The 27,473-nt window shown below is 49.2% G+C and overlaps 1 protein-coding gene across 1 annotated transcript in view; it reads left to right on the top strand.

The window, feature by feature from the left end:
- Nucleotides 1-8,945, top strand: part of xrcc1 (X-ray repair complementing defective repair in Chinese hamster cells 1) — a 45,876-nt gene extending 36,931 nt beyond the window's left edge. Inside the window, exon 13 of the mRNA XM_068018736.1 lies at nucleotides 7,543-8,945. Within this exon, the coding sequence (XP_067874837.1) occupies nucleotides 7,543-7,656 (114 nt within the window). The 3' untranslated portion in view covers nucleotides 7,657-8,945. The remainder of the gene's footprint in view (nucleotides 1-7,542) is intronic.
- Nucleotides 8,946-27,473: the final 18,528 nt, after the last annotated feature.

Genomic DNA, 27,473 nt, shown 5'->3' with positions numbered 1-27,473 from the left:
TTGATTGGTTTGGGTGAGGTTGATGAGGGGAGGAGAGGGCTGGTTGATTGGTTTGGGTGAGGTTGATGAGGGGAGGAGAGGAGAGGGCTGGTTGATTGTTTTGGGTGAGGTTGATGAGGAGAGGGCTGGTTGATTGTTTTGGGTGAGATTGATGAGGGGAGGAGAGGGCTGGTTGGTTTGTGTGAGGCTGATGAGGGGAGGAGAGGGCTGGTTGATTGGTTTGGGTGAGGTTGATGAGGGGAGGAGAGGGCTGGTTGATTGTTTTGGGTGAGGTTGATGAGGGGAGGAGAGGGCTGGTTGATTGGTTTGGGTGAGGTTGATGAGGGGAGGAGAGGACTGGTTGATTGGTTTGGGTGAGGTTGAGGAGGGGAGGAGAGTACTGGTTGATTGGGTGAGGTTGATGAGAGGACAGTGCTGGTTGATTGGTTTGGGTGAGGTTGAGGAGGGGAGGAGAGGACTGGTTGATTGGTTTGGGTGAGGTTGAGGAGGGGAGGAGAGGGCTGGTTGATTGGGTGAGGTTGATGAGGAGAGGACAGGGCTGGTTGATTGGGTGAGGTTGATGAGGTGAGGAGAGGGCTGGTTGATTGTTTTGGGTGAGGTTGATGAGGTGAGGAGAGGGCTGGTTGATTGTTTTGGGTGAGGTTGATGAGGTGAGGAGAGGGCTGGTTGATTTGGGTGAGGTTGATGAGGGGAAGAGAGGGCTGGTTGATTGGGTGAGGTTGATGATAGGAGAGGGCTGGTTGATTGGGTGAGGTTGATGAGGGGAGGAGAGGGCTGGTTGATTGGTTTGGGTGAGGTTGATGAGGGGAGGAGAGGGCTGGTTGATTGGTTTGGGTGAGGTTGATGAGGGGAGGAGAGGAGAGGGCTGGTTGATTGTTTTGGGTGAGGTTGATGAGGAGAGGGCTGGTTGATTGTTTTGGGTGAGATTGATGAGGGGAGGAGAGGGCTGGTTGGTTTGTGTGAGGCTGATGAGGGGAGGAGAGGGCTGGTTGATTGGTTTGGGTGAGGTTGATGAGGGGAGGAGAGGGCTGGTTGATTGTTTTGGGTGAGGTTGATGAGGGGAGGAGAGGGCTGGATGATTGTTTTGGGTGAGGTTGATGAGAGGAGAGGGCTGGTTGATTGGTTTGGGTGAGGCTGATGAGGGGAGGAGAGGGCTGGTTGATTGGTTTGGGTGAGGCTGATGAGGGGAGGAGAGGTCTGGTTGATTGTTTTGGGTGAGGTTGATGAGGGGAGGAGAGAGCTGGTTGATTGTTTTGGGTGAGGTTGATGAGGAGAGGGCTGGTTGATTGGTTTGGGTGAGGTTGAGGAGGAGAGGTGAGGGCTGGTCGATTGTTTGGGTGAGGTTGAGGAGGAGAGGTGAGGGCTGGTCGATTGTTTGGGTGAGGTTGAGGAGGAGAGGTGAGGGCTGGTCGATTGTTTGGGTGAGGTTGATGAGAGGAGAGGGCTGGTCGATTGTTTGGGTGAGGTTGATGAGGAGAGGAGAGGGCTGGTTGATTGTGTGAGGTTGAGGAGGAGAGGAGAGGGCTGGTTGATTGTTTGGGTGAGGTTGAGGAGGAGAGGTGAGGGCTGGTCGATTGTTTGGGTGAGGTTGAGGAGGAGAGGTGAGGGCTGGTCGATTGTTTGGGTGAGGTTGAGGAGGAGAGGTGAGGGCTGGTCGATTGTTTGGGTGAGGTTGAGGAGGAGAGGTGAGGGCTGGTCGATTGTTTGGGTGAGGTTGATGAGGAGAGGAGAGGGCTGGTTGATTGGGTGAGGTTGAGGAGGAGAGGAGAGGGCTGGTCGATTGTTTGGGTGAGGTTGAGGAGGAGAGGTGAGGGCTGGTCGATTGTTTGGGTGAGGTTGAGGAGGAGAGGAGAGGGCTGGTCGATTGTTTGGGTGAGGTTGATGAGGAGAGGAGAGGGCTGGTTGATTGGGTGAGGTTGAGGAGGAGAGGAGAGGGCTGGTTGATTGGGTGAGGTTGAGGAGGAGAGGTGAGGGCTGGTCGATTGTTTGGGTGAGGTTGAGGAGGAGAGGTGAGGGCTGGTCGATTGTTTGGGTGAGGTTGATGAGGAGAGGAGAGGGCTCGTTGATTGGGTGAGGTTGATGAGAGGAGAGGGCTGGTCGATTGTTTGGGTGAGGAGGAGAGGAGAGGGCTGGTTGATTGGGTGAGGTTGATGAGAGGAGAGGGCTGGTCGATTGTTTGGGTGAGGAGGAGAGGAGAGGGCTGGTTGATTGTTTGGGTGAGGTTGATGAGAGGAGAGGGCTGGTCGATTGTGTGAGGTTGAGGAGGAGAGGTGAGGGCTGGTCGATTGTTTGTTTGGGTGAGGTTGAGGAGGAGAGGAGAGGGCTGGTCGATTGTTTGGGTGAGGAGGAGAGGAGAGGGCTGGTTGATTGGGTGAGGTTGAGGAGAGGAGAGGGCTGGTTGTGTGAGGTTGAGGAGGAGAGGTGAGGGCTGGTCGATTGTTTGGGTGAGGTTGATGAGGAGAGGAGAGGGCTGGTTGATTGTTTTGGTTGAGGTTGATGAGGAGAGGAGAGGGCTGGTCGATTGTTTGGGTGAGGTTGAGGAGGAGAGGAGAGGGCTGGTCGATTGTTTGGGTGAGGTTGATGAGGAGAGGAGAGGGCTGGTTGTTTTGGTTGAGGAGAGGAGAGGAGAGGGCTGGTTGATTGTTTTGGGTGAGGTTGAGGAGGAGAGGAGAGGGCTGGTCGATTGTTTGGGTGAGGTTGATGAGGAGAGGAGAGGGCTGGTTGTTTGGGTGAGGTTGATGAGGAGAGGAGAGGGCTGGTTGATTGGGTGAGGTTGATGAGGAGAGGAGAGGGCTGGTCGATTGTTTGGGTGAGGTTGAGGAGGAGAGGTGAGGGCTGGTCGATTGGGTGAGGTTGATGAGAGGAGAGGGCTGGTCGATTGTTTGGGTGAGGTTGATGAGGAGAGGTGAGGGCTGGTTGATTGTTTGGGTGAGGTTGATGAGGAGAGGAGAGGGCTGGTTGATTGGGTGAGGTTGATGAGGAGAGGAGAGGGCTGGTCGATTGTTTGGGTGAGGTTGAGGAGGAGAGGAGAGGGCTGGTTGATTGGGTGAGGTTGAGGAGGAGAGGTGAGGGCTGGTCGATTGTTTGGGTGAGGTTGATGAGAGGAGAGGGCTGGTCGATTGTTTGGGTGAGGTTGATGAGGAGAGGTGAGGGCTGGTTGATTGTTTGGGTGAGGTTGATGAGAGGTGAGGGCTGGTTGATTGGGTGAGGTTGATGAGGAGAGGAGAGGGCTGGTCGTTTGGGTGAGGTTGAGGAGAGGAGAGGGCTGGTTGATTGGGTGAGGTTGATGAGGAGAGGAGAGGGCTGGTCGATTGTTTGGGTGAGGTTGATGAGAGGTGAGGGCTGGTCGATTGTTTGGGTGAGGTTGATGAGAGGAGAGGGCTGGTCGATTGTTTGGGTGAGGTTGATGAGAGGTGAGGGCTGGTCGATTGTTTGGGTGAGGTTGATGAGAGGAGAGGGCTGGTCGATTGTTTGGGTGAGGTTGATGAGAGGAGAGGGCTGGTTGATTGGGTGAGGTTGATGAGGAGAGGAGAGGGCTGGTCGATTGTTTGGGTGAGGTTGATGAGGAGAGGTGAGGGCTGGTCGATTGTTTGGGTGAGGTTGATGAGAGGTGAGGGCTGGTCGATTGTTTGGGTGAGGTTGATGAGAGGAGAGGGCTGGTTGATTGGGTGAGGTTGATGAGGAGAGGAGAGGGCTGGTTGATTGTTTGGGTGAGGTTGATGAGGAGAGGTGAGGGCTGGTCGATTGTTTGGGTGAGGTTGATGAGGAGAGGAGAGGGCTGGTCGATTGTGTGAGGTTGATGAGAGGAGAGGGCTGGTCGATTGTTTGGGTGAGGTTGATGAGAGGAGAGGGCTGGTTGATTGGGTGAGGTTGATGAGGAGAGGAGAGGGCTGGTCGATTGGGTGAGGTTGATGAGAGGAGAGGGCTGGTCGATTGTTTGGGTGAGGTTGATGAGGAGAGGAGAGGGCTGGTCGATTGTTTGGGTGAGGTTGATGAGGAGAGGTGAGGGCTGGTCGATTGTTTGGGTGAGGTTGATGAGGAGAGGAGAGGGCTGGTCGATTGTGTGAGGTTGATGAGAGGAGAGGGCTGGTCGATTGTTTGGGTGAGGTTGATGAGAGGAGAGGGCTGGTTGATTGGGTGAGGTTGATGAGGAGAGGAGAGGGCTGGTCGATTGTTTGGGTGAGGTTGATGAGAGGAGAGGGCTGGTCGATTGTTTGGGTGAGGTTGATGAGGAGAGGAGAGGGCTGGTCGATTGTTTGGGTGAGGTTGATGAGAGGAGAGGGCTGGTCGATTGTTTGGGTGAGGTTGATGAGGAGAGGAGAGGGCTGGTCGATTGTTTGGGTGAGGTTGATGAGGAGAGGAGAGGGCTGGTCGATTGTTTGGGTGAGGTTGATGAGAGGAGAGGGCTGGTCGATTGTTTGGGTGAGGTTGATGAGGAGAGGAGAGGGCTGGTCGATTGTGTGAGGTTGATGAGAGGAGAGGGCTGGTCGATTGTTTGGGTGAGGTTGATGAGAGGAGAGGGCTGGTTGATTGGGTGAGGTTGATGAGGAGAGGAGAGGGCTGGTCGATTGTTTGGGTGAGGTTGATGAGAGGAGAGGGCTGGTCGATTGTTTGGGTGAGGTTGATGAGAGGAGAGGGCTGGTCGATTGTTTGGGTGAGGTTGATGAGGAGAGGTGAGGGCTGGTTGATTGGGTGAGGTTGAGGAGGAGAGGAGAGGGCTGGTCGATTGTTTGGGTGAGGTTGATGAGAGGAGAGGGCTGGTTGATTGTGTGAGGTTGAGGAGGAGAGGAGAGGGCTGGTCGATTGTTTGTGTGAGGTTGATGAGGAGAGGAGAGGGCTGGTCGATTGTTTGGGTGAGGAGCTACGGATGCAGCCTTGCCCAATTCAGCCCTGAAAAGATTGCTCCACCATTCATTTAGATCAATGGGTCACAGGCTTTTTTTGCTTAGCATCTTGAACAGTTAGCAGAGAAGGAGGCCATTTGGCCAGTCCTGTCTGTGCTGGCTCTCTAGCTAGTCCCACTGCCTCCCCGCCTTTTCCTCCTCGCCCCCGAACAACTTTACTCTTCACATCATTATCCAATTGCCTTTTGAAAGCCGCCATTGAATGTGCCTCCACCACACTCTCAGGCAGCACATTCCACATCCCAAACACTCGCTGACCAAAAATATTCTCTCCCCCACCCTTATGTCACCTTTGCTTCTTTTCCCAATCACCTTAAATCAGTGTCCTCTGGCTCTCCACCCTTCCGCCAACGGGGAACAGTCTCTCCCGATCGACTGTCCAGAGCCCTGGTGATTTCGATCACCTCGATCAAATCTCCTCTCAACCTTCTCTCTAAGGAGAACAGTCCCAGCTTCTCCAATTTATCTGCGTAACTGAAGTCTCTCATCCCTGGAACTGTTCTGGTGAATCTTTTCTGCAGTCTCTCTAAAGCCTTCCTATCTTAAAGTGTGGCGCCTAGAATTGGACACAATTCTCCAGTTGAGGCCGAAAAGCATTTTGTAAAGGTTCGCCATAACTTCCTTGATTTGTGCTCTGTCCCTCTGTTTATAAAGCCCAGGATACTGTATGCTTTATTAATTGGGCTCTCAAACTGCCCTGGCACCTTCAGTGATTTGTGCAGGTCTGACCCCAGGTCCCTCTGCTCCTGCACCCCCTTTACAAATGCACCCTTTATTTTAGATTGTCTCTCCTCATTCTTCCTACCAAAATGAATCACTTCACACTTCTCTGCATTAAATTTCATCTGCCACTTGTCTGCCCATTCCACCAGTCTGTCTGTGTCCTCTTGAAATCTGTCACTATTCTCCGCGCAGTTCACAATACTTCCAAGTTGTGTGTCATCCACAAACTTTGAAATTGTGCCCTGTACACCCAAGGTTAGGTCATTAATATAGATCAATAAAAGCAGAGGGACCAATCGAGTTGAAGGACTCCTTTTCAAATGGAGCCCCCTCCCCTCGAAATTCTAATATCATATAATACACATAATATGAAAGTGCTGTGTGGACCGAGTGTTTAATAATGCTTTTAAGAAAGAAGGTAGTTACTTACTGATGTCAGTGAGATGGCTGTGCATGCTGTTCACTGCAGAGTCTGTCTATCCTTGGTGTGATGTTTGTTGGACAGCATTCCTGCTTACCAGCTCTCACCAAGCCTCAAACCCCTGCCCCCCACCCTTTCAATTATTACACTGACCCCAGTTTGAGAACCGCTGGGTTACACCATGACCGTTTTGTATCTGAATCCTGTCCCTGTTATAATCTCCTGCAGCCAGGTAGCTCTGCTTCCCCAAGCTTGCCATGGCTTTGCAGGCAGCTGCTGGTGTCGGACTGCACCATAGAGACCAGGTGCCCACTGGTTCAGTTCTTACAGTGCGCTGAGGTGGCTGCATCTGGCTGCTGGGAGACTGCCAATAGCCTCGGTGCTTGTCGGTGAGGGACTGGGGGAAGTGTGGTCAGATCAGCCAGGCTTCCTGATTCTGAACACTGTCCAGTGACCCCCCACCAAGCTGGAAGACAGCACAGTATTAAGCAAGATAAGGGGGACATCATCAAATAGGGTAAGGGGCAAGATGGTGCCTCGGTTTAAAATCACATCCGACAGTGCGGCACTCCCTCAGTACTGACCCTCCCTCAGTACTGACCCTCCGACAGTGCGGCGGCTCCCTCAGTACTGACCCTCCGACAGTGCGGCGGCTCCCTCAGTACTGACCCTCCGACAGTGCGGCAGCTCCCTCAGTACTGACCCTCCGACAGTGCGGCAGCTCCCTCAGTACTGACCCTCCGACAGTGCGGCAGCTCCCTCAGTACTGACCCTCCGACAGTGCGGCAGCTCCCTCAGTACTGACCCTCCGACACAGGAACACAAGCACTAGGAGCAGGAGTAGACCCAGTAGCCCCTTGAGCCTGCTCCGCCATTCAGAATGATCATGGCAGATCTTCGGATTCAGCTCCAGCTTCCCGCCCACCCGCCATACCACTTGATTCACTGAGACACCAAAAATTCTGTCTGTCCCCGCCTCAAATGTATGCAATGATGGAGCATCCAGAACCCTCTGGGGTTGAGAATTCCAAAGATTCGGAATCCTTTGAGTGAAATAATTTCTCCTCATTTGAGTTCTAAATGATCGGTCCCTTATCCCGAGACTGTGCCCCCCATGTTTTAGATTCCCCAACCAGCAGAAACAGTCTCTCAGCTTCTACCCTATCCAGCCCCTTCAGAACCTTGTGTGTTTCAATTAGATCGCCTTTCATTCTTCTAAACATTGTGGTGCTCCCTTGGCACTGCCCCCCCCCCCCCCCGCCCTGTCCATCTGTGCGGCACTCCCTCGGCACTGGCACTGGGATTTTGTGCCCTAACTGGGCTTTCGAGCTCAGCACCATCCGATTCCGAGCCCAATGAGAAGACACTGCCCACTGACCCACCGGCTGAGCAGGGCTGTTTTGGGGAGGTGGTCGGGTTTGGTATTCGGGGTCAAAGCTGCGAGAGGGATCTTCCCTCTGAACTGATGATGTCATTTGAATCTTCTGTGCATAGGCTCTGATGGAGAATTCCAACCTGGCTTTCGTCAAGCCCCGCTGGGTCTACGTATGCAACGAGAAACAGAAGCTGGTGCCTCACCAGCCTTATGTGGTTGTACCTCAGCTATAGCAGCTCCAACAGCAGCCTAATCAATATCTGCCATGGCAGACTGAACCGAGTGGAGGTGAGATGGGAGAAGAGCGAGGGACCTAGACTCTGAGTACATATCAGCTTTGTTAAACTCCAACGGGACAGCTGCCTGTCACTGCAGTGCCCTTTTTAAAAAAAAAAAAAAATATTTTCATTTTTATACAGTTTAAATGTCCCAAACACGGCTCTGGCATCTCGTCAGTAAAGGTCCGTCTTAATTTCATTCAGCATGTCGGATAATCCTGTCATTAATCCTGAGTGAAACTCTGGGACCTTCCTCTTGTGAACTTCACTGAAAGTGAGAGTCAGTCTTTCTCCTGTCTCCCGTCTGTTACTGTGAGGGTTTTTTTTTTTTTCTGCACCGTGTCTTGGGCTTGGGAAGAAGTTCGGAGCGTTTGTTCTCGATGGACAGGGCGGGGGGGCAGTACCAAGGGAGCACCACAATGTTCTTCTTAATCCCCTTCGCAACCCCCGGCTCCCTGCCCCCAAACTCCGCTGCCAGCCGCTGAGAAGTTTGCTGGTGATTTGAACATGCGCTTGACAAGGGGGCCAAACATGGAGTCGTGACGGCACAGAAGGAGGCCATTCGGCCAGTCGAGTGCATGCTGGCTCTCTGTCGAGCAGTCCAGTCAGTCCCAGTGCCCCGGCCAATCCCCATAGCCCTGCAGGTTTATTTCCCTCAAATGCCCTTCCAATTTCCTTCTCAAATTACTGATAGTGTCCACTTGCACCACCCTTATGGGCAGTGAGTTCCAGGTCATTACCAGCCGCTGGGTTTAAAAAAAAAAGGTTCTTCCTCACATCCCCCCTGCATCTCTTGCCCAAAACCTTCAATCTGTGTCTCCTAGTCCTTGTACCGTCAGCTAATGGGAACAGTTTTTTAATCTAAACCTGTCATAATCTTGTACATCTCGATCAAATCTCCCCTCAATCTCCTTTGCTCCAAGGAGAACAACCCCAGCTTCTCCAACCTAACCTTGTAACTAAAATCCCCAATCCCTGGAACCATTCTGGTAAATCTCCTCCGTACCCTCTCAAAGACCCTCGCATCCTTTCTAAGGAATCAAACTCGGCAGAAATGCTGTTTACAAGACCAGCTGCCGCATGCCTCGAAGGGAGAAAGTCTTATCTGAGGTTATCCAGCCCGCGACACCACTGACCTTGATTGAGGTTGTCAAAATCTGTACTTGTTTGTTGCTTTTTTTTTTTTCCCCCTGATAATTCTATTTTGATGTAAATAAATAAAATGAAGTGAAATTCTTCTCTGATTTTGCACGCTGGCGACTGTTTCTTGCTTCCCTCCCCCGCCCCCTGCCTGTTCACGATCACTGGGGTCATCTCATTTCAAAGGAACATCTGCAAGCAGCTCCGAATCAGCCCAGACAAATGGTACATCTCCGACTCCCACTGAAGGTGCTCCGTAAAACTCACCTCAACTCAACTTCAGGTCACTTTTCCCAAACCTCTCCTCACCTGGCTTGAACTCAAATTCTGTTTGGTTACGCACCTGTGAAGCACCATGGGATGTTGCAGTGATGTTGGAGTGCGCTATATAAATGCCCATTGTTGTTTCGAAGAGCATATGGAGTCTTTCACCACAGGAGCAGGCCATTCATCCCATCTTCGGTGTAGCTATCCAATTAAACCCCCTCTTTCCCCCACCGTCCCCCGTCCACACCAGCTTGTCTTTTCCTCATAGCGCTGTCACTGTTCTCCGTTCAAATGGTTAACCAATTCTCTCATGAAGGGGTGATCAAGTCGGCATTTAACTCAAAGGCAGCAGCAAGGCTCTCTGAGTTCAGACTTCAGAGCTGGAGCTCTGTGAGCTGGAGGAGGCCAGTTCCACTTTATTGCCGATGTTTTGCCTTCTCTCAATACTGCCTGGAGAACGGGGCATGTCAGATCCCTGTCTACTGCAGTGAGGAAGTATTACCATTGAATTTACAACACTGAAACAGGACATTCGGCCCATCCGCTCCGTGCTGGTCTTTCTGCTCCACACGAGCCTCCTCCCACCCCCTCTTCATCTCACCCTATCACCATATCATTCTATTCCTTTCTCCCTCATGTTTATCCAGCTTCCCCTTAAATACATCGATACTATTCACCTCAACCACTCCCTGTGGCAGCGCTTTCCATAAATATTGGTGGGTTTTTTTTTATTCGTTCGTGGGATGTGGGCGTCGCTGGCCAGGCCAGCATTTATTGCCCTTGAGAAGGTGGTGGTGAGCTGCCTTCTTGAACCACTGCAGTCCATGTGGGGTAGGTACACCCACAGTGCTGTTAGGAAGGGAGCTCCAGGATTTTGACCCAGTGACCGTGAAGGAACGGCGATTATAGTTCCAAGTCAGGATGGTGTGTGGCTTGCAGGTGCTGGTGTTCCCATGCATCTGCTGCCCTTGTCCTTCTAGTTGGTAGAGGTCGTGGGTTTGGAAGGTGCTGTCGAAGGAGCTTTGGTGAGTTGCGGCAGTGCATCTTGTAGATGGTACACACTGCTGCCACTGTGCGTCGGTGGTGGAGGGAGGGAGTGTTGAAGGTGGTGGATGGGATGCCAGTCAAGCGGGATGCTTTGTCCTGGATGGTGTCGAGCTTCTTGAATGTTGTTGGAGCTGCATCCATCCAGGCAAGTGGAGAGTATTCCATCACACTCCTGACTTGTGCCTTGTAGATGGTGGACAGGCTTTGGGGAGTCAGGAGGTGAGTGACTTGGCACAGGCTTCCCAGCCTCTGATCTGCTCTTGTAGCCGCTTGTGTCCCAAGTCGCTTGACTCCGGGTGGAGAATGTTCACGCTGCACAATCCAGATGTAGCCACAGGGAGCTGAGCACCAAATACAGCGGTCTGGGTAGGAGTCTGCTGTCAAGAAGGGAAAGTTATTCCGATACACAGCAAAGCAAAAAAAAAAAAATGGAGCAGTCGCTTCAGGCTAATTTCAAACTTGCATTTCTCTAGCGCCTATCACCATCTCGGCAAATCCAAACGCTCCCCGCAGCCAATGAAGTTCTTTTGAAGAGTAATAACTTGTCAGGTATGTGGCAGTCACATTTGTGCACAGCAAGCTCCCACCAACAGCAATGTGATGAAGACTGGATCTTTTTTTTTTTTAGTGATGTTGGTCGAGGGATAAATATTGTTCCCGGGACACCGGGGAGAACTCCCCCCTTGCTCTTGCAAATAGTGGCCGTGGGATCTCTTACACCCACCTGAGAGGTCAGACGGGGGGCCTCGGTGCTGCCTCAGTGCTGCCCCTCCGACCTTGTGGCGCTCCCTCCGCGTTGGGAGAGCCGGCCTGGATTTAGTGTTCGGGCATCTCGAGTGGGGCCTCAACCCACGACTTTCTGACTCAGATGAGTGCGCGACCTACTGAGCCACAGCTGACAGCTCCACCATGTGAGGGACTAATCTCATGGCATTTCTGGTCTCCGCCACCAGGGCCAGTAAAGGTCTCTTTACACCTCAGTGAGCAGAACTGGGGTGCGGCTATCACAATATTGAATAAAGAAGCAAATAAACCTCGATAGTCGCAAGAATCGCTGAGCTATGCTGGAGTGCCCATCTCTGGCGGTCTGCGTAGAAAGCACAAGTCTTAATTCCAATGAGCCATTTTTGCAGGTGTGATCATTTCCAGTCGAGAAATGGATCCTAATCTGTGTGAGCTGTGAGACTGCTATCAATAGTGTTTCTCCCATCGCCTGTTTAACTATTCAATTATGTACACTCTTGTCTAATCTTTCCAGCTGCTCGATAAATACAGATCCATTCTCCAGGAGCATGCCAGATGCTGCTAATTTCACTTGTTCATTTTGCTGTTTCATTTCCCTGGACGTATTACCTTTTTCCATTTTACACAGTCGCTGTGGATTGCAAGCGAACGCTATGAAGTGTTAAACCATTTTTGGGATCTCAATTTTCTTGCGCTCAGACTGGGCGCACACAGTTGCAACTGAGACATGTAGATGCCTGGGAACTGCACCAGGGATATGTGTCTTATTCAGAACGTTCCCCTCCCCCACCCCCCCCGAAATCGATTCTCCCTCTGCCCAAGGGAATGCTCGCATTCAACTCTCCCCGTAATACGGACACAAAGGCCCACTACCTGCTTCGGGTTCCTCGGGAGAAATTGCACCCAAAATGTCTTGGTTCTCCGATGCGAAGGAGCGCAGGGACGTCGCGGCGGAGTGGGTCTAACTACCTTGCTCCTCAGAACAGTCAGCGTGGACTCGATGGGCAGAATGGCCCCCTCCTGTTTCATGACGTCGTCACTGTTATGAAAGCGCTTCTGCTGCTGTTAAATATATTCTTTGAGGAATGCATAGTCAAACTGAAGAAATGTTGGAGCAGTTTCCGCCCCCCCCCCCCCCCCCCCAAGAGGATCATCAGGAGGACACTGAAAGGACTTGTTTGGCAACAACATTTACTGGTTGACACATAAATTTAAAAAAAAAACAGAAACCCTGGTAACTGAGGAAGATGTGTGCAGAGAAGTGACAGGTCAGAAGATGGACTTCCTGTTTCCGTCTTCACTTTTGAATGGTTCAGAGTTGGGAATGCACTGTTTAACAGGGGTTGGAGTTTTAAAAAATAAAACTGAAGGGCAGAACCCCAGCTCAGCCCAGCCCGTTCCATCTCTTTAAAAAGCCTGCAGAGAAAGGAGAGAACGTCCAAGGAGAGAAGAGAATTCCCAAGGAAGGAGAGAAGATCACAACCCAGCTCAGCTTTCCAGCACCTCTCTAAAAGACCCTGAGAAGTGCACTGTGTCAACTCATCTCGTCCCCTGTCTTTGAAGAAAAGCCTGCAAAGTTAATTCTGAACGTTGCCTGAAAAGAGTTGTTCTAAAAGATCCCGCTGACCTGTCCATGTGCACTGAGAGGCCAGACTATACGCCAGTTTTGGAAAACAACATACCTCATCTGCTGCTTTCATCGAGATTAAGCAAGTGTTTTTTTTGTCTGTAACAGAGCTCTAAAAACAAAAGTCCCTTTATGTTTCTGGTTAACCTGCATGTGCGTGCGTGCGCATGTGCGTCTAAGGTAAAAAGGAAACTGGAATATTGCAACGTGTTTATGCTTTACTTCATTACTGGTTAAGACTTGTTTCATAATAAACTGATAATTTTGTTTATTAAAGAAACCTGCTTGGTGTGTTTTATTCTGGGATACAAATAGAGTCTATGATTGACCGTATCGGTAAGTGGGAAAACATATGCTGTGCCCCATGGAGAAGTGGAACTAGAATAAACAGTGCATTCCTCCCCCTTTGGTCGTAACACTACACAAACTCATTTGACATGATGCTATCCGTGTAAACCAGGGTGATGGTGTTGTAATTATGGCCCCGCGTTACAGATTCCTCCACAAGTGGAACCACTCTCTCCACTTTTACCTCTGTCAATTCATCAAAGTTGAACCTAGAGGTCACCCCCTGAGATGTCCTACTCCATAATTTCCCTCTGGTTTTGGGTCAGTTTGGTTGAGAGTGTGGAACCAGATCGAGTTGATGCATGGGAACACCATCGCCTCCATGTTCCCCTCCGAGTCTCTCTCACACCGTCCCAACTTGGAGATATATCGGCCGTTCCTTCATCGTCACTGGGTCAAAATCCTGGATCTCCCTCCCTAACGGCACCGCGGGAGCACCTTGACCACACGGGACTGAAACGGTTCAAGAAGACCCAGCACCACCTTCACAAGGGGCGTCTCGGGATGGACAATAAATACCGGCCTTGCCAGTGACGTCTGCATCTCCTGAGTGAATAAATACAAAAAAATAGTACCTGCTATTATTGAGAAGAGCTACACGCCGTTCCACTGCTGTTTAAAAAGTTAGGAAGGGGAAGGAAAGTTACGTCGTTTTGCGAGAGAAAAACTCCTTTTATGCTGCTCAGGAGCACAGAGGGAGATTAAATCTCTGCTGGTGCCATCTTGATAACGGGAACTGCGCGTGACTGAGCTGGCGAGAGGAATTAATATCAGAAGGAATCTTTTCAAATTAATACGACTGTTTAGACATCTGCCTTTGAGAGTTTGTTGCCTCATCAGATATATTAACATATTTTGCATATTAGAGTGTGTCGTTTTCGACCCTTTGATAGCTGAGGGCATTAAAAGCTGCAATGCACTCACTAAGGAATTACAACTTGCATTTCGTGAGTGAAGTTGTTGGAAAAACATCTCAAGGGTCCTCACAAGACTTTGATCAGATTGAAGAACGAGTTGAGCGAATTGGGACAATGTTGAAGGGGCTGAAAGAAGACAGAGACCAGGGGCTGTTTGTGGACAAATCTCTGAAGCCAACAAGACAGGTTAATGAAGGCTTTGTGGATCCTGGACTTCAGAAATATAGGCATTGAATACAAAAGACAGGAGGTTATGATGAATCCTTATGAAACACTGGTTCAGCCTCAAGTGGAGTATTGTGTCCAGCTCTGGACAGCGGTTTAGGAGGGGTGTAAAGGCTTTAGAGAGGGTGGGAGAAGATCAATTAGAATGGTCCTAGAGATCAGCGATTACTGTTAATGTGGAGAGACTGGTGTGTGGGAATCGTTCTCAGAGCAGAAAAGATTAAGGGGAGGTTTAATTTTCAGGTAGAGTAAATAAGGAAAAAAACTTTTTATCAATGTCTGAAGAGTTGGTTAACCAGAGCGCTCAGATTTAAGATAATCGGTAAAAGAACCAGAGGGGGTGATGAGAATTTTATTGACGCAGTGAGTTGTTGTGATCTGGAACGCGCTGCCTGAAAGGGCGGTGGAAGCAGGTTCAATAGTAACTTTCAAAAAGGGGAATCCGAGAAATACTGGAAGGGGGAAAAAATTTGCAGGGCGATGGGGAAGGAGGGGGTGGGGATTAATTAAGAAGGAACCACAACATCTTCCCTCCCAGAACTTACTGTCAAGAGGCCAGTTCCTGTGTCTCCCGTGCAGCCATTTTCTTTAATGGCAGTCTCGCAGTTGGGAAAGAAGCCCTGCCAAGCTGGGAAAACTCACAATGCAACCAACCTATTCTCTGCTGACACCACAGCTCTCCAATAATGACATTGCGAAGGAGCACCAGTGTAATCAGTAAATGGGCTTCTTTAAAGATACTTGCATGTGGAGACTATAACAACTTGCGTTTATAGATAGTGCCTTTAAAGGAGTAAAACATCTCAAGCTGCTTCACAGGAGCTTTATCAAACAGAATTTGACTCCGAGCCAGGATATCTTCTGTCAGGAGATATTAGGGACCAGCGACCAAAAGCTTGGTCAAAGAGGTCGGTTTTTAAGGAGCGTCTTGAAGGAGGAGAGAGAGAGAGGCGGAGAGGTTTAGGGAGGGAATTCCAGAGGTTGGGGCCCCAGGCAGCTGAAGGCACGGCCGCCAATGGTGGAGCGATGGCAATCGGGGGATGGGCGAGAGGGCGGAATTGGAGGAGGGCCGAGATCTCGGAGGGTTGTAGGGGCTGGAGGAGGTTACAGAGATAGGGAGGGTTGCAGGGGCTGGAGGAGGTTATGGAGATAGGGAGGGTTGCAGGGGCTGGAGGAGGTTATGGAGATAGGGAGGGTTGCAGGGGCTGGAGGAGGTTACGGAGATAGGGAGGGTTATAGGGGCTGGAGGAGGTTACAAAGATAGGGATGCAGGGGCTGGAGGAGGTTATGGAGATAGGGAGGGTTGCAGGGGCTGGATGAGGTTACGGAGATAGGGAGGGTTGCAGAGGCTGGATGAGGTTACGGAGATAGGGAGGGTTGCAGGGGCTGGAGGAGGTTACGGAGATAGGGAGGGTTGCAGGGACTGGAGGAGGTTACGGAGATAGGGAGGGTTATAGGGGCTGGAGGAGGTTACAGAGATAGGGAGGGTTGCAGGGGCTGGAGGAGGTTATGGAGATAAGGGAGGGATGCAGGGGCTGGAGGAGGTTACAGAGATAGGGAGGGTTGCAGGGGCTGGAGGAGGTTACAGAGATAGGGTTGCAGGGGCTGGAGGAGGTTATGGAGATAGGGAGGGTTGGAGGGGCTGGGGGAGGTTACAGAGATAAGGGAGGGATGCAGGGGCTGGAGGAGGTTACAGAGATAAGGGAGGGATGCAGGGGCTGGAGGAGGTTACAGAGATAGGGAGGGTTGCAGGGGCTGGAGGAGGTTACAGAGATAGGGAGGGTTGTAGGGGCTGGAGGAGGTTACAGAGATAGGGCGAGGGTGAGGAGGCCAAGGAGCGATTTGAAAACAAGGATGTGAATTTTAAAATGGGAGGTGTTACCGGACTGGGAGCCAGTGTAGGTCAGTGAGTAACTGGGGGTGATGGGTGAACGGGACTGGGTGCGAGTTAGGACACGGTTGTGGGAGGGGGTTGTGGTTTGATTGGATGAGCTGACGTTTGATGATGATTTACTGTCTTAGCGATTTGGGGTTTGAGCGGAGGTTATTGGTTTGCAAGGCCCCAAACATTTCCATTCAATCTCTGCTGGTAATCTCATTCTGAACAGTGAGCAGAGATCATAGAATCTGATAGCAGAGGAGGAGTCCATTCGGCCCATTGTGCCTGTGCTGGCTCTTTGAAAGATCTGTCCAAATAGTCCCACTCCCCCGCTTCTCCCCCCATGGCATGCGATTTCAGCTTGTGTTGCTCAAACTGATCTCATTCCCGGCTGCTCCCTATCCCTACGCGCACTTAACAACAGGATAGAAGTCGGGAGTAATCGGAGTGGTTGACACAGGGGTGTTTGCATCCTGCAAGGGAAACTTGGTTAGATATTGGAAGAGCAAGATACTGCATTGTCAGGGGGATTGAGGCAGTGGTGTTAGTTTTAAATTGTCCCAGCAAAAACTCTGCACAATGACCTCTGGTGTCAGTGCCCAGCATTGTCTGAGTTCCACTTTGGAGACATGTGACTTGAAAGCCAGGCCGACACTCCCAGAGCAAGGAGTGAGGGAGTGCTGCACTGTTGGAGGGTCAGTACTGAGGTAGTGCTGCACTGTCGGAGGGTCAGTACTGAGGGAGCGCTGCACTGTCGGAGGGTCAGTACTGAGGGAGTGCTGCACTGTTGGAAGGTCAGTACTGAGGGAGTGCTGCACTGTCAGAGGGTCAGTACTGAGGTAGTGCTGCACTGTTGGAGGGTCAGTACTGAGGGAGTGCTGCACTGTCGGAGGGTCAGTACTGAGGGAGCGCTGCACTGTCGGAGGGTCAGTACTGAGGGAGTGCCGCACTGTTGGAGGGTCAGTACTGAGGTAGTGCTGCACTGTCGGAGGGTCAGTACTGAGGGAGCGCTGCACTGTCGGAGGGTCAGTACTGAGGGAGCGCTGCACTGTCGGAGGGTCAGTACTGAGGGAGTGCCGCACTGTTGGAGGTGCCGTCTTTGAGATGAGACATTAAACCGAGGTCCCCCGTCTGCCCTCTCAGGTGGGTGTAAAAGATCCCGCGGCCATTATTTGGAAGAAGAGCAGGGGTGAGTTCCCCCATTGTCCTGGGAATAATATGTATCCCTCAACCAACATCAGTAAAAAAAAAATAATCTGGGTCATTATCAGTTAGAAACATAGAAAAATTACGGCACGGAAGGAGGCCATTCAGCCCGTCGTGTCTGTACCGGACGGGAAAAAAACTAGTCACCCAATCTAATCCCACCTTCCAGCACCTGGTCCATCGCCTTGCCGGTTACAACACTTCAGGTGCATGTCCAGGTACCTTTTTTTTTAAAGAATTGAGGGTTTCCGCCTCCACCACCGTTCCTGGTAGTGATTCCAGACACCCACCACCCTGTGGGTGAAAAAGATTTTCCTCGTGTCCCCTCTAATCCTTCTACCGATCACCTTAAATCTGTGCCCCCTGGTAACTGACCTCTCCACTAGGGGAAACAGGTCCTTCCTGTCTACGCTATCTAGGCCCCTCATAATTTTGTACACCTCTGCTAAGTCACCCCTCAGCCTCCTCTTCTAAGGAAAACAACCCTAGCCTATCCAATCTTTCCTCATATCTGTAACTTTTGAGCCCTGGAAACATTCTTGTAACTCTCCTCTGTACTCTCTCCAGGGCAATTATGTCCTTCCTGTAATGTGGTGACCAGAACTGTACGCAATACTCCAACTGTGGCCTAACCAGTGTTTTATACAGTTCCAGCATTACATCCCTGCTTTTGTATTCTATACCTCGGCCAATAAAGGAAAGCATTCCATATGCCTTCTTCACCACTCTATCTACCTGTCCTGCCACCTTCAGGGACCTTTGGATGTGCTCCTCTCAGTATCCTTCCATTTATTGTGTATTCCCTCCCTTTATTTGCCCTCCCCAAATGCATTACCTCACACTTCTCTGGATTGAATTCCATTTGCCACTTTTCCGCCCATTCAACCAAACCATTGATATATTTCTGGAGTCTACAGTTATCCTCTTCACTATCAACTACACGGCCAATTTTTGTGTCATCAGCAAATTTCCCAATCATGCCTCCCACAGTTAAGTCCAAATCATTAATATATACCACAAACAGCAAGGGATCCAACACTGAGCCCTGTGGAATGCCACTGGAAACAGCTTTCCATTCACAAAAACATCCATCGATTACTACCCTTTGTTTCCTGGCCCTGAGCCAATTCTGTAGCCCATGGGCTTTCATTTTACTGACCAGTCTGCCATGTGAGACCTTGTCAAATTCCTTACTAAAGTCCACGTAGACCACATCCACTGCACTACCCTCATCAATCCTTCTTGTTACTTCCTCAAAAAACTCAATTAAATTAGTAAGACGTGACCTTCCCTTAACAAATCCATGCTGACTATCCCTGATCAATCTGTGCCTTTCTAAGTGGCAGTTAATCCTGTCCCTCAGAATAGATTTTAACAATTTACCCACCACCGAGGTCAGACTGACCGGCCTATAATTATTTGGCCTTTCTCTCGCACCCTTTTTAAACAATGGTACAACATTTGCAGACCTCCAATTGTCTGGTACCTCACCTGTATCTAGTGAGGATTTGAAGATGATCCTCAGAGCATCCGCTATTTCCTCCCTGGCTTCCTTTAAGAACCTGGGATGCAATCCATCCGGCCCTGGCGATTTATCCACTTTCAAGCTTGTCAGACCCTCTAGTACTTCCTCTCTCATTATGCTTGCCTTATCTAATACTTCACACTCCTCCTCTTTAATTACAATGTCTACATTAACCCTCTCCTTGGTGAAGACAGAGGCAAAAATACTCAAAGAACCCTGCCCACATCTTCTGCGTCCATGCATAATTTCCACTGTACATCTCTAATGTGCCCTACCATTTCCTGAGTTATCCTCTTGCTCTAAATGTACTAATAAAACATTTTTGTGTTTTCCTTGATTTTACCTGCCAATAATTTCTCATGTCCTCTCTTTGCTCTTCTAATTTCCTTTGTTACTTCACCTCTGCACTTTTTATACTCCTCTAGGCTTTCTGAAGTATTAAGATTTTTGTAATTGTCGTAAGCTTTCTTTTTCTGCTTTAACTTACCTTGTAAGCTTCTAGATAATCAAGGAGCTCTAGATTTGGCAGTACCACCCTTTATCTGTGTGGGGACATGCCTACACTGTGCCTGTTGAATCTCGCTTTTGAATGCCTCCCACTGTTTTGCCACTGATTTTCCTTCCAGTAGCTGTATCCAGTCCACTTTCGCCAGGTCACCTCTCAGTTTCGTAAAATTTGCCTTCCCCCCCCCCCCCCCCCCAATTTAGAACTTCTCCTCCTGTTTTATCTTTGTCCTTTTCCATGACTATGCTAGAACTAACTGTATTATGGTCACTATCTCCAAAATGGTCACCCATCGCATTGCTGTTTGTGGGATCGTGCTATGCGCAAATTGGCTGCCGTGTTTTCTACATTACAACAGTGAGCACACTTCAAAGAAAAGTCCTTGGGTGAAAAATGTTGTGTCAATGCGAGTTCTTCTGTGGTTCTGGGACTGAGGGCTCAGTGTTCATGCACGGGTCCAAGGGTTCTGTGAACATTGTGCCTCTTCGTGATCATCTGGCTATTATTGGCTCAGCTGAAACTAACATGACTGGACAGTGTCGGCAGGTTTAAGGGGAAAGAGCAGAGTGCTGGGACTAAACGGAAAGCTCTACCACGAAGCTGGCACAGGTACGATGGGCCGAATGGCTTTCTGTGCTGTTTGATTCTACATTTCCAGTAAAATCAGTGACATTTCTTTCCAGAAAAAAACCTACGGATCAAACAAATAAGCGAGAAGGTGAAACCCACTCAGAGCCAGTTGTAGCCGGGAGACATTTCATGGATTTAATATTCCCTCTCCTTTGTTTAGTTCTGGTTGTATATCTACTTCTCAATAAATTCTTACTTGTTACTAAGAGGTAGTCGATGGATATGCAAAAATCGGAGGCAGGCTCCATCGCACTAAACGCCCCCACCCCAGACTGCAATGGTTAGCTCGGAGAATTAATTTTTGGTGTTAGTTTAATCCTATTGGGTGACTGGCTTAATGTCAGAGAATATCGGGCCGTCAGGGAGAGGGGATGGTGTTGGGGAGAGCGAGTCTGTGTTTTGTTTGTGTGTGTGTGTGTGGGAGAGAGAGAGAGGCTGTGTTGGAGTTCAGTACAGGCAGCACATTGCAGCTTGGAATGAACGGGACATCTCCCTGCCTGAGTGAGATGCACACCTATGTGCCTTGTTTTGGATATTACATCGATGGACGAGAGGAGGAAACATTTTGAAAGCATGAACTCGATTGCAAGACAAAGTGGAGGTCAGTGAGCAACGTCGTATCCACTGCCAAGTTATCAGGTGGGGGTGAACAGGAATGAAACAGATCAGTAAAAGTAGCGACACAGATTGATAAAAACCATTTGAAGTAGCGAACAGGCACTGGAGATCATTTACAGAGAAATAGAATCGAAAGGCAAAGAGGTTTTGTGCACAGTTCTGGTCTCCATACCATTAAAAAAAAATGATAATTTACAAGGATAATTGCAGAGCTGAGGGGTTCTAACCATCAGGAAAGACTGAACAGGCTAGGGTTCTTTAGGAAAGAGAAGGCTGAGGGGTGACCTGATAGAGGTCTTGAAAATTATGAAGGGATTTCGATCGGGTAGACGTGGAGAAGATGTTTCCACTTGTTGAGCGAGAAGAGAACAAGGGGCCATCAATGCAGGATAATCACTAATAAATCCAATGGGGGGGATTCAGGAGAAATTTAGGTTAGGGGGACTAACTGAATCGCTCTTCAAAAGAGGCAGTACGGACTCGATGGGCCGAATGGGCTCTTGCTGTGCTGTACTATTCTCTGAATGGAAGCAGGAAGTTCTCTCAAGCTCTCTGTTTTTCAGTGTCTGAGCTGATTGTGTTCATTCCTGTCCGGCATTTTTGTATTATTCTATGGTGCTTCTCTCCTCTTAAGTGTGCTGTTCCTCTCTCACGGGGCTGCGTTAATGGGTCCAGGGCGCAGGAAGCTTGTTTGGTAATCTGTTGGTTTCACACTGCCCCAGCTAATGCTGCAAGCAGCCGGGAAGAGATACTGGCATCTTCCTGCTCTGCGAGGCACTGGAGCAGACATTCACAGTTGGGTCAATTCAGCTGTATATATTTGCTGGGCATTGCTACTGTAACGTTCTCCACACTCCCGTCAAGGGTTTCGATGGAGTAAATGAGGAGAAACTGTTCCCAGTGGTAGGAGGGTCGGTAACCAGAGGGACACAGATTGAGGATAATCGGTAAAAGAACCAGAGGGGGAGATGCGGAGAATTTTTTTGACGCAGTGAGTTGTTGTGATCTGGAACGCGCTGCCTGAAAGGGAGGTGGAAGCAGATTCAATAGTAACTTTCAAAAGGGGGAATTGGAGAAATACTGGAAGGGGAAAAATTTGCAGGGTGATGGGGGAAAGAGCACAGGGGGGGGGGGGGGGTGGGGGGGAGATTGGGGACTAATTGGATAGATCTTTCAAAGAGCCAGCACAGGCACGATGGGCTGAATGGACTCCTCCTGTGCTGTCTGATTCTGTAATTCACCACTTTGCTTTCTGACTGCAGGTTACATGTTGTATAGTGCACAGTCTACAGTCGCTTGTTGGCAGTGACACTCGCTTTTGTCTCTGTCCTGTCTTGGTTCTCTCTGTCTTGTCTGTCTCCCACTTTCCGTCTCCTGCTTGCCGTCTTCCCATCACCTGGACTGTCTGGAAATGATTGCTTTCGGACCCTTCTCACTGGTTTTAAAACAATTAGATCAAGGGAATTAAGTGGACAGGGATATCAAGTGTGAACAAGCCCATATTAAACTGTGCTGTCTGCTCGGACTGCTCACTGTGAAGAGAGGGTTGGGTTGGAGTCCAGTGGTTTATACAGAGAGAGAGTCAGGGTGGAGACCAGTGGTTTATACAGAGAGGGTTGGGATGGAGTCCAGTGGTTTATACAGAGAGAGAGTTGGGATGGAGACCAGTGGTTTATACAGAGAGAGAGTTGGGGTGGAGACCAGTGGTTTATACAGAGAGAGAGTTGGGATGGAGACCAGTGGTTTATACAGTGAGAGAGTCAGGGTGGAGACCAGTGGTTTATACAGAGAGGATTGGGTTGGAGCCCAGTGGTTTATACAGAGAAAGAGTCAGGGTGGAGACCAGTGGTTTATACAGAGAGGGTTGGGATGGAGTCCAGTGGTTTATATAGAGAGAGGGTTGGGTTGGAGTCCAGTGGTTTATATAGAGAGAGGGTTGGGTTGGAGCCCAGTGGTTTATATAGAGTCAGGGTGGAGACCAGTGGTTTATACAGAGAGGTTTGGGTTGGAGCCCAGTGGTTTATACAGAGAGAGAGTCAGGGTGGAGACCAGTGGTTTATACAGAGAGGTTTGGGTTGGAGCCCAGTGGTTTATACAGAGAGAGAGTCAGGGTGGAGACCAGTGGTTTATACAGAGAGGTTTGGGTTGGAGCCCAGTGGTTTATACAGAGAGAGAGTCAGGGTGGAGACCAGTGGTTTATACAGAGAGGCTTGGGTTGGGGGTCCAGTGGTTTATACAGAGAGAGGATCGGGATAGAATCTACTGTTTTATACAGAGGAGAGAGGATGGGGATGGAATCCGGTGGTTTATACAGAGGAGAGAGCATCAAGCCTCTCCAGCCCCTTTAGAATCTTATATGTTTCAATGAGATCGCCTCTCAACTTCTAAACTCCAGAGAATACAGGCACAATTTACATAGTCTCTCATCATAGGACAACCCCCTCATCCCAGGGAACCAATCTGGTGAACTTTCGCTGTACTGTCTCCAATGCAAGTATATCCTTCCTTAAGTATGGAGACCAAAACTGCACACAGTATTCCAGGTGTGTTCTCACAAAAGCCCTGTACAATTGCAGCAAGACTTCTTTATTCCTGTACTCCAATCCCCTTGTGTCACGCTAGGCCCCCACCTGCCAAGAATGAGGTACATTAATTTTGACATGAACATCGATTTAAAACTTACTGGAGTGAAGAAAGGACTTGTTGAACAGATCAGCCTTGGCTGGAAAGACATTTGCATATTAACAGACAGTCATTGGAAGGACAAAGGACCATTCCCTGACACATTCAACCCACAATGGACCTTGATCACCAGGGATTGTGTGTAAGAGGAGCATGCCAGAGACTGCTAAGGCGATACAATCCAAGACGTGGTCAGACCAGTTAGTCACATGACTAACCTGCCTGGCAACTTGGGTTTTTCAGAATTGTACAAACAGTTTGAACTCAGAAAGTCTGTTTGCCCCTGGACTGAGATCTCCCTCCTGTCTGCTCCCATCTCTTTCTCAGTGACTCAGTGACTCCTACAGTGAACAAGGTTTAAGAAGAATACTAGGCCCCAATGAAAAGCAAGATCTACCTACAATGAAGGACTCTACAGTGAGCTCGAAGAACCGTAACAATAACTCTTCAGATATTGCCTCAAGTTTTTCCACTTTATTTTTCTTCTGCTCTTTTCTGTCTCTATTTGCATGTGTGTATCGCGTATGCATGCCAGTGTGGGCGCGTCGTGTATCCGTAGGCACCAACCAAATTCGAGTTTAAGTTCAAGTTTAATAAGTTTCAACTTTTCTTCTTTAAACCTAAGAAAGCCTGTTTGTGCTCAATCCTTTGCTTTATAATCGGAAAGCGGTGAACAAGGATTCACCAAGGGGAAGCTAAAAACACAGTGTGTCTAAAAATAAAGGGTGAAGGCTTAGAGGGACCCCTAGACATCTTTCTCACCTGGTCGTAACACCTTGCAATAAAGGCCTGTCGTGTCTAATGAATTTCGTATAATTATCTTCTCAAGGCTGTGTGGAAATTATCACTCGTGTGATTTGTTTACTGATCATGAATAGTCTCTGTAAAATGTTTGATCCATGAGGGGTTTTATTGACTTAATAAATGTCTTTATGAGGCAGTTTTTATGGCATCCGATTGAGTTAACATCAAGTAACTTCAGATTCTGGCCCCTTTGATGACCATTATTTTCATTATTGGACAAAGACACACTCGACTGAATTAAGGGACCGTGTATAAGGAGTGTCGATGAAGGCTTTGAGTATTGATCCCATTCTGCATCCTCATTCTCAACTTCACTTATCCCAAAGTGCTTTCGAACAAATAAAGTACTTTTGCAGTGTCATTCATGTGGGTATTGTACCAAACGCAGCAATCAAATTTGGCACAGCAAGCACCCACAAACAGCAATGAAATAAATAATCTGATCATCTGGTTTAGGTCAGACACTGCGGAGAACTTCCCCCTGTTCTTCAGAATAGTGTGTTACGATCATCTAATTTATGGTTTGTATTAAGTTTCTCGAGGTAACTTTTAATTTGGGAATCGAATTTTAATGCAAGACAAATCAAAACACCTGGTTTGTGAAGCTGGCATCAAACCTAGGGTCTTTACAAATCAAAGGGTGTCCCATGTTTATTTAGTCAGGTCATAATGGGAAGTATGTGACGACCCTAAACGATGGGAACCTCTCTGAACTTCTTGACGGAGATGGTGTGTCTGCAGCTGCCTCAGTCAGGGGTTTTATTTATTCATATGATTTCTCAGAACAAAGAGAAGATTTGGGAGTTGGAGGTAATCAGCTTAAATTTCTATCTGGGACATCCCATGTGTACAAAGTTGCTTTGGGGATAGATGATACAGGGGGTGCCTGTTGATGTTTCGATCTATGTGTGTGCTTGCTCTTTGACAAGTAGATGGCTTTTGGAAAGCTGCTGGACTCAGGAGCAAAGAGGCCATCAGAAACCAGGGTTGTTTCTGTTTTGAGACAGGCCCGTGCTCAAGCTGGGAAATCCAGATTCGTGAGGTGTTAAAGGAGAACTGGAAGGTTTGCTAGAGGGAGAATCCCCAGGAGATCTCCAACTTTGTAAGACAGCTGAGAGATGAAGAAAAATCGACGTGAATTCCTAAGAGTGGTACACTTTGGTCCCAGGAGAAGTGAACAAACTGCCAAGATCCTGTAACGTTTAGGGGAACTCTTGGAGTGGAAGTAACAGTCAAACAGGAGTGCTCTATTGAGATTTTACATTTAAAGTATTCATCTGTTAAGATTTTAACTTTAAAATATAAATGTTCCCAAATTGCAGTGTTATGTTAGTAGTGTTTTGCTTTAACTTTCATACAGTAAAGTTTTTTTTCTGTTCAAAATGTGAAATCTTGTGGCGTAATTCTTTCAGTAATAACTGGGAATTCGACTTTCTCTTTTTAAAAGTTTCACAGTCCCTAACGGGATCCTAACAAGTGCCACGGGATATTTAACATCCACCGGAGATGGTTTAACATCTAGGAGTGCCAGTCTAGTTTATGTACTCAGGTCTCCAGAGCAGGACTTGAATCCACAACCTTCTGAATCAGAGGGGAGAGTGTTTTATATGTAAGGTAGAGAATGGGGTTTGGGACCTGTTGCTTCTGGAGGGAATAGATAGGTTGCAGAGTGTCTTGATTGGAGATACAGTCTGGGATAGGGTGTGTCGATCGGAGATACAGATAGGGTGTCTCGATCGGAGATACAGTCTGGGATAGGGTGTCTCGATTGGAGATACAGTCTGGGATAGGGTGTCTCGATCGGAGATACAGTCTGGGATAGGGTGTGTTGATCGGAGATACAGTCTGGAATAGGGTGTCTCAATCGGAGATACAGCCTGGGATCGGGTGTCTCGATCGGAGATACAGTCTGGGATAGGGTGTGTTGATCGGAGATACAGTCTGGAATAGGGTGTCTCGATCGGAGAAACAGCCTGGGATCGGGTGTCTCGATCGGAGATACAGTCTGGGATAGGGTGTCTCGATCGGAGATACAGTCTGGAATAGGGTGTCTCGATCGGAGATACATCCTGGGATCGGGTGTCTCTATCGGAGATACAGTCTGGGATAGGGTGTCTCGATCGGAGATACAGTCTGGAATAGGGTGTCTCGATCGGAGATACAGTCTGGGATAGGGTGTCTCGATCGGAGATACAGTCTGGGATAGGGTGTCTCGATCGGAGATACAGTCTGGAATAGGGTGTCTCGATCGGAGATACAGTCTGGGATAGGGTGTCTCTATCGGAGATACAGTCTGGGATAGGGTGTGTTGATCGGAGATACAGTCTGGGATAGGGTGTCTCGATCGGAGATACAGTCTGGGATAGGGTGTGTTGATCGGAGATACAGTCTGGGATAGGGTGTCTCGATCGGAGATACAGTCTGGAATCGGGTGTCTCGATCGGAGATACAGCCTGGGATCGGGTGTCTCGATCGGAGATACAGTCTGGGATAGGGTGTGTTGATCGGAGATACAGTCTGGAATAGGGTGTCTCGATCGGAGAAACAGCCTGGGATTGGGTGTCTCGATCGGAGATACAGTCTGGGATAGGGTGTGTTGATCGGAGATACAGTCTGGAATAGGGTGTCTCGATCGGAGATACATCCTGGGATCGGGTGTCTTTATCGGAGATACAGTCTGGGATAGGGTGTCTCGATCGGAGATACAGTCTGGAATAGGGTGTCTCGATCGGAGATACAGTCTGGGATAGGATGTCTCAATCGGAGATACAGTCTGGGATAGGGAGTCTCGATCGGAGATACAGTCTGGGATAGGGTGTCTCGATCGGTGATACAGTCTGGAATAGGGTGTCTCGATCGGAGATACAGTCTGGGATAGGGTGTCTCGATCGGAGATACAGTCTGGGATAGGGTGTGTTGATCGGAGATACAGTCTGGAATAGGGTGTCTCGATCGGAGATACATCCTGGGATCGGGTGTCTCTATCGGAGATACAGTCTGGGATAGGGTGTGTTGATCGGAGATACAGTCTGGAATAGGGTGTCTCGATCGGAGATACATCCTGGGATCGGGTGTCTCTATCGGAGATACAGACTGGGATAGGGTGTCTTGATCGGAGATACAGTCTGGAATAGGGTGTCTCGATCGGAGATACAGTCTGGGATAGGGTGTCTCGATCGGAGATACAGTCTGGGATAGGGTGTCTCGATCGGAGATACAGTCTGGAATAGGGTGTCTCGATCGGAGATACAGTCTGGGATAGGGTGTCTCTATCGGAGATACAGTCTGGGATAGGGTGTGTTGATCGGAGATACAGTCTGGGATAGGGTGTCTCGATCGGAGATACAGTCTGGAATCGGGTGTCTCGATCGGAGATACAGCCTGGGATCGGGTGTCTCGATCGGAGATACAGTCTGGGATAGGGTGTGTTGATCAGAGATACAGTCTGGAATAGGGTGTCTCGATCGGAGAAACAGCCTGGGATTGGGTGTCTCGATCGGAGATACAGTCTGGGATAGGGTGTGTTGATCGGAGATACAGTCTGGAATAGGGTGTCTCGATCGGAGATACATCCTGGGATCGGGTGTCTCTATCGGAGATACAGTCTG

Source organism: Heterodontus francisci, chromosome 39 (assembly GCF_036365525.1).
Source record: "Heterodontus francisci isolate sHetFra1 chromosome 39, sHetFra1.hap1, whole genome shotgun sequence".
NCBI lineage: Eukaryota > Metazoa > Chordata > Chondrichthyes > Heterodontiformes > Heterodontidae > Heterodontus > Heterodontus francisci.
The sequence above is the reverse complement of the archived record's forward strand: the minus strand, read 5'-3'. Positions and strand labels throughout refer to the sequence as shown.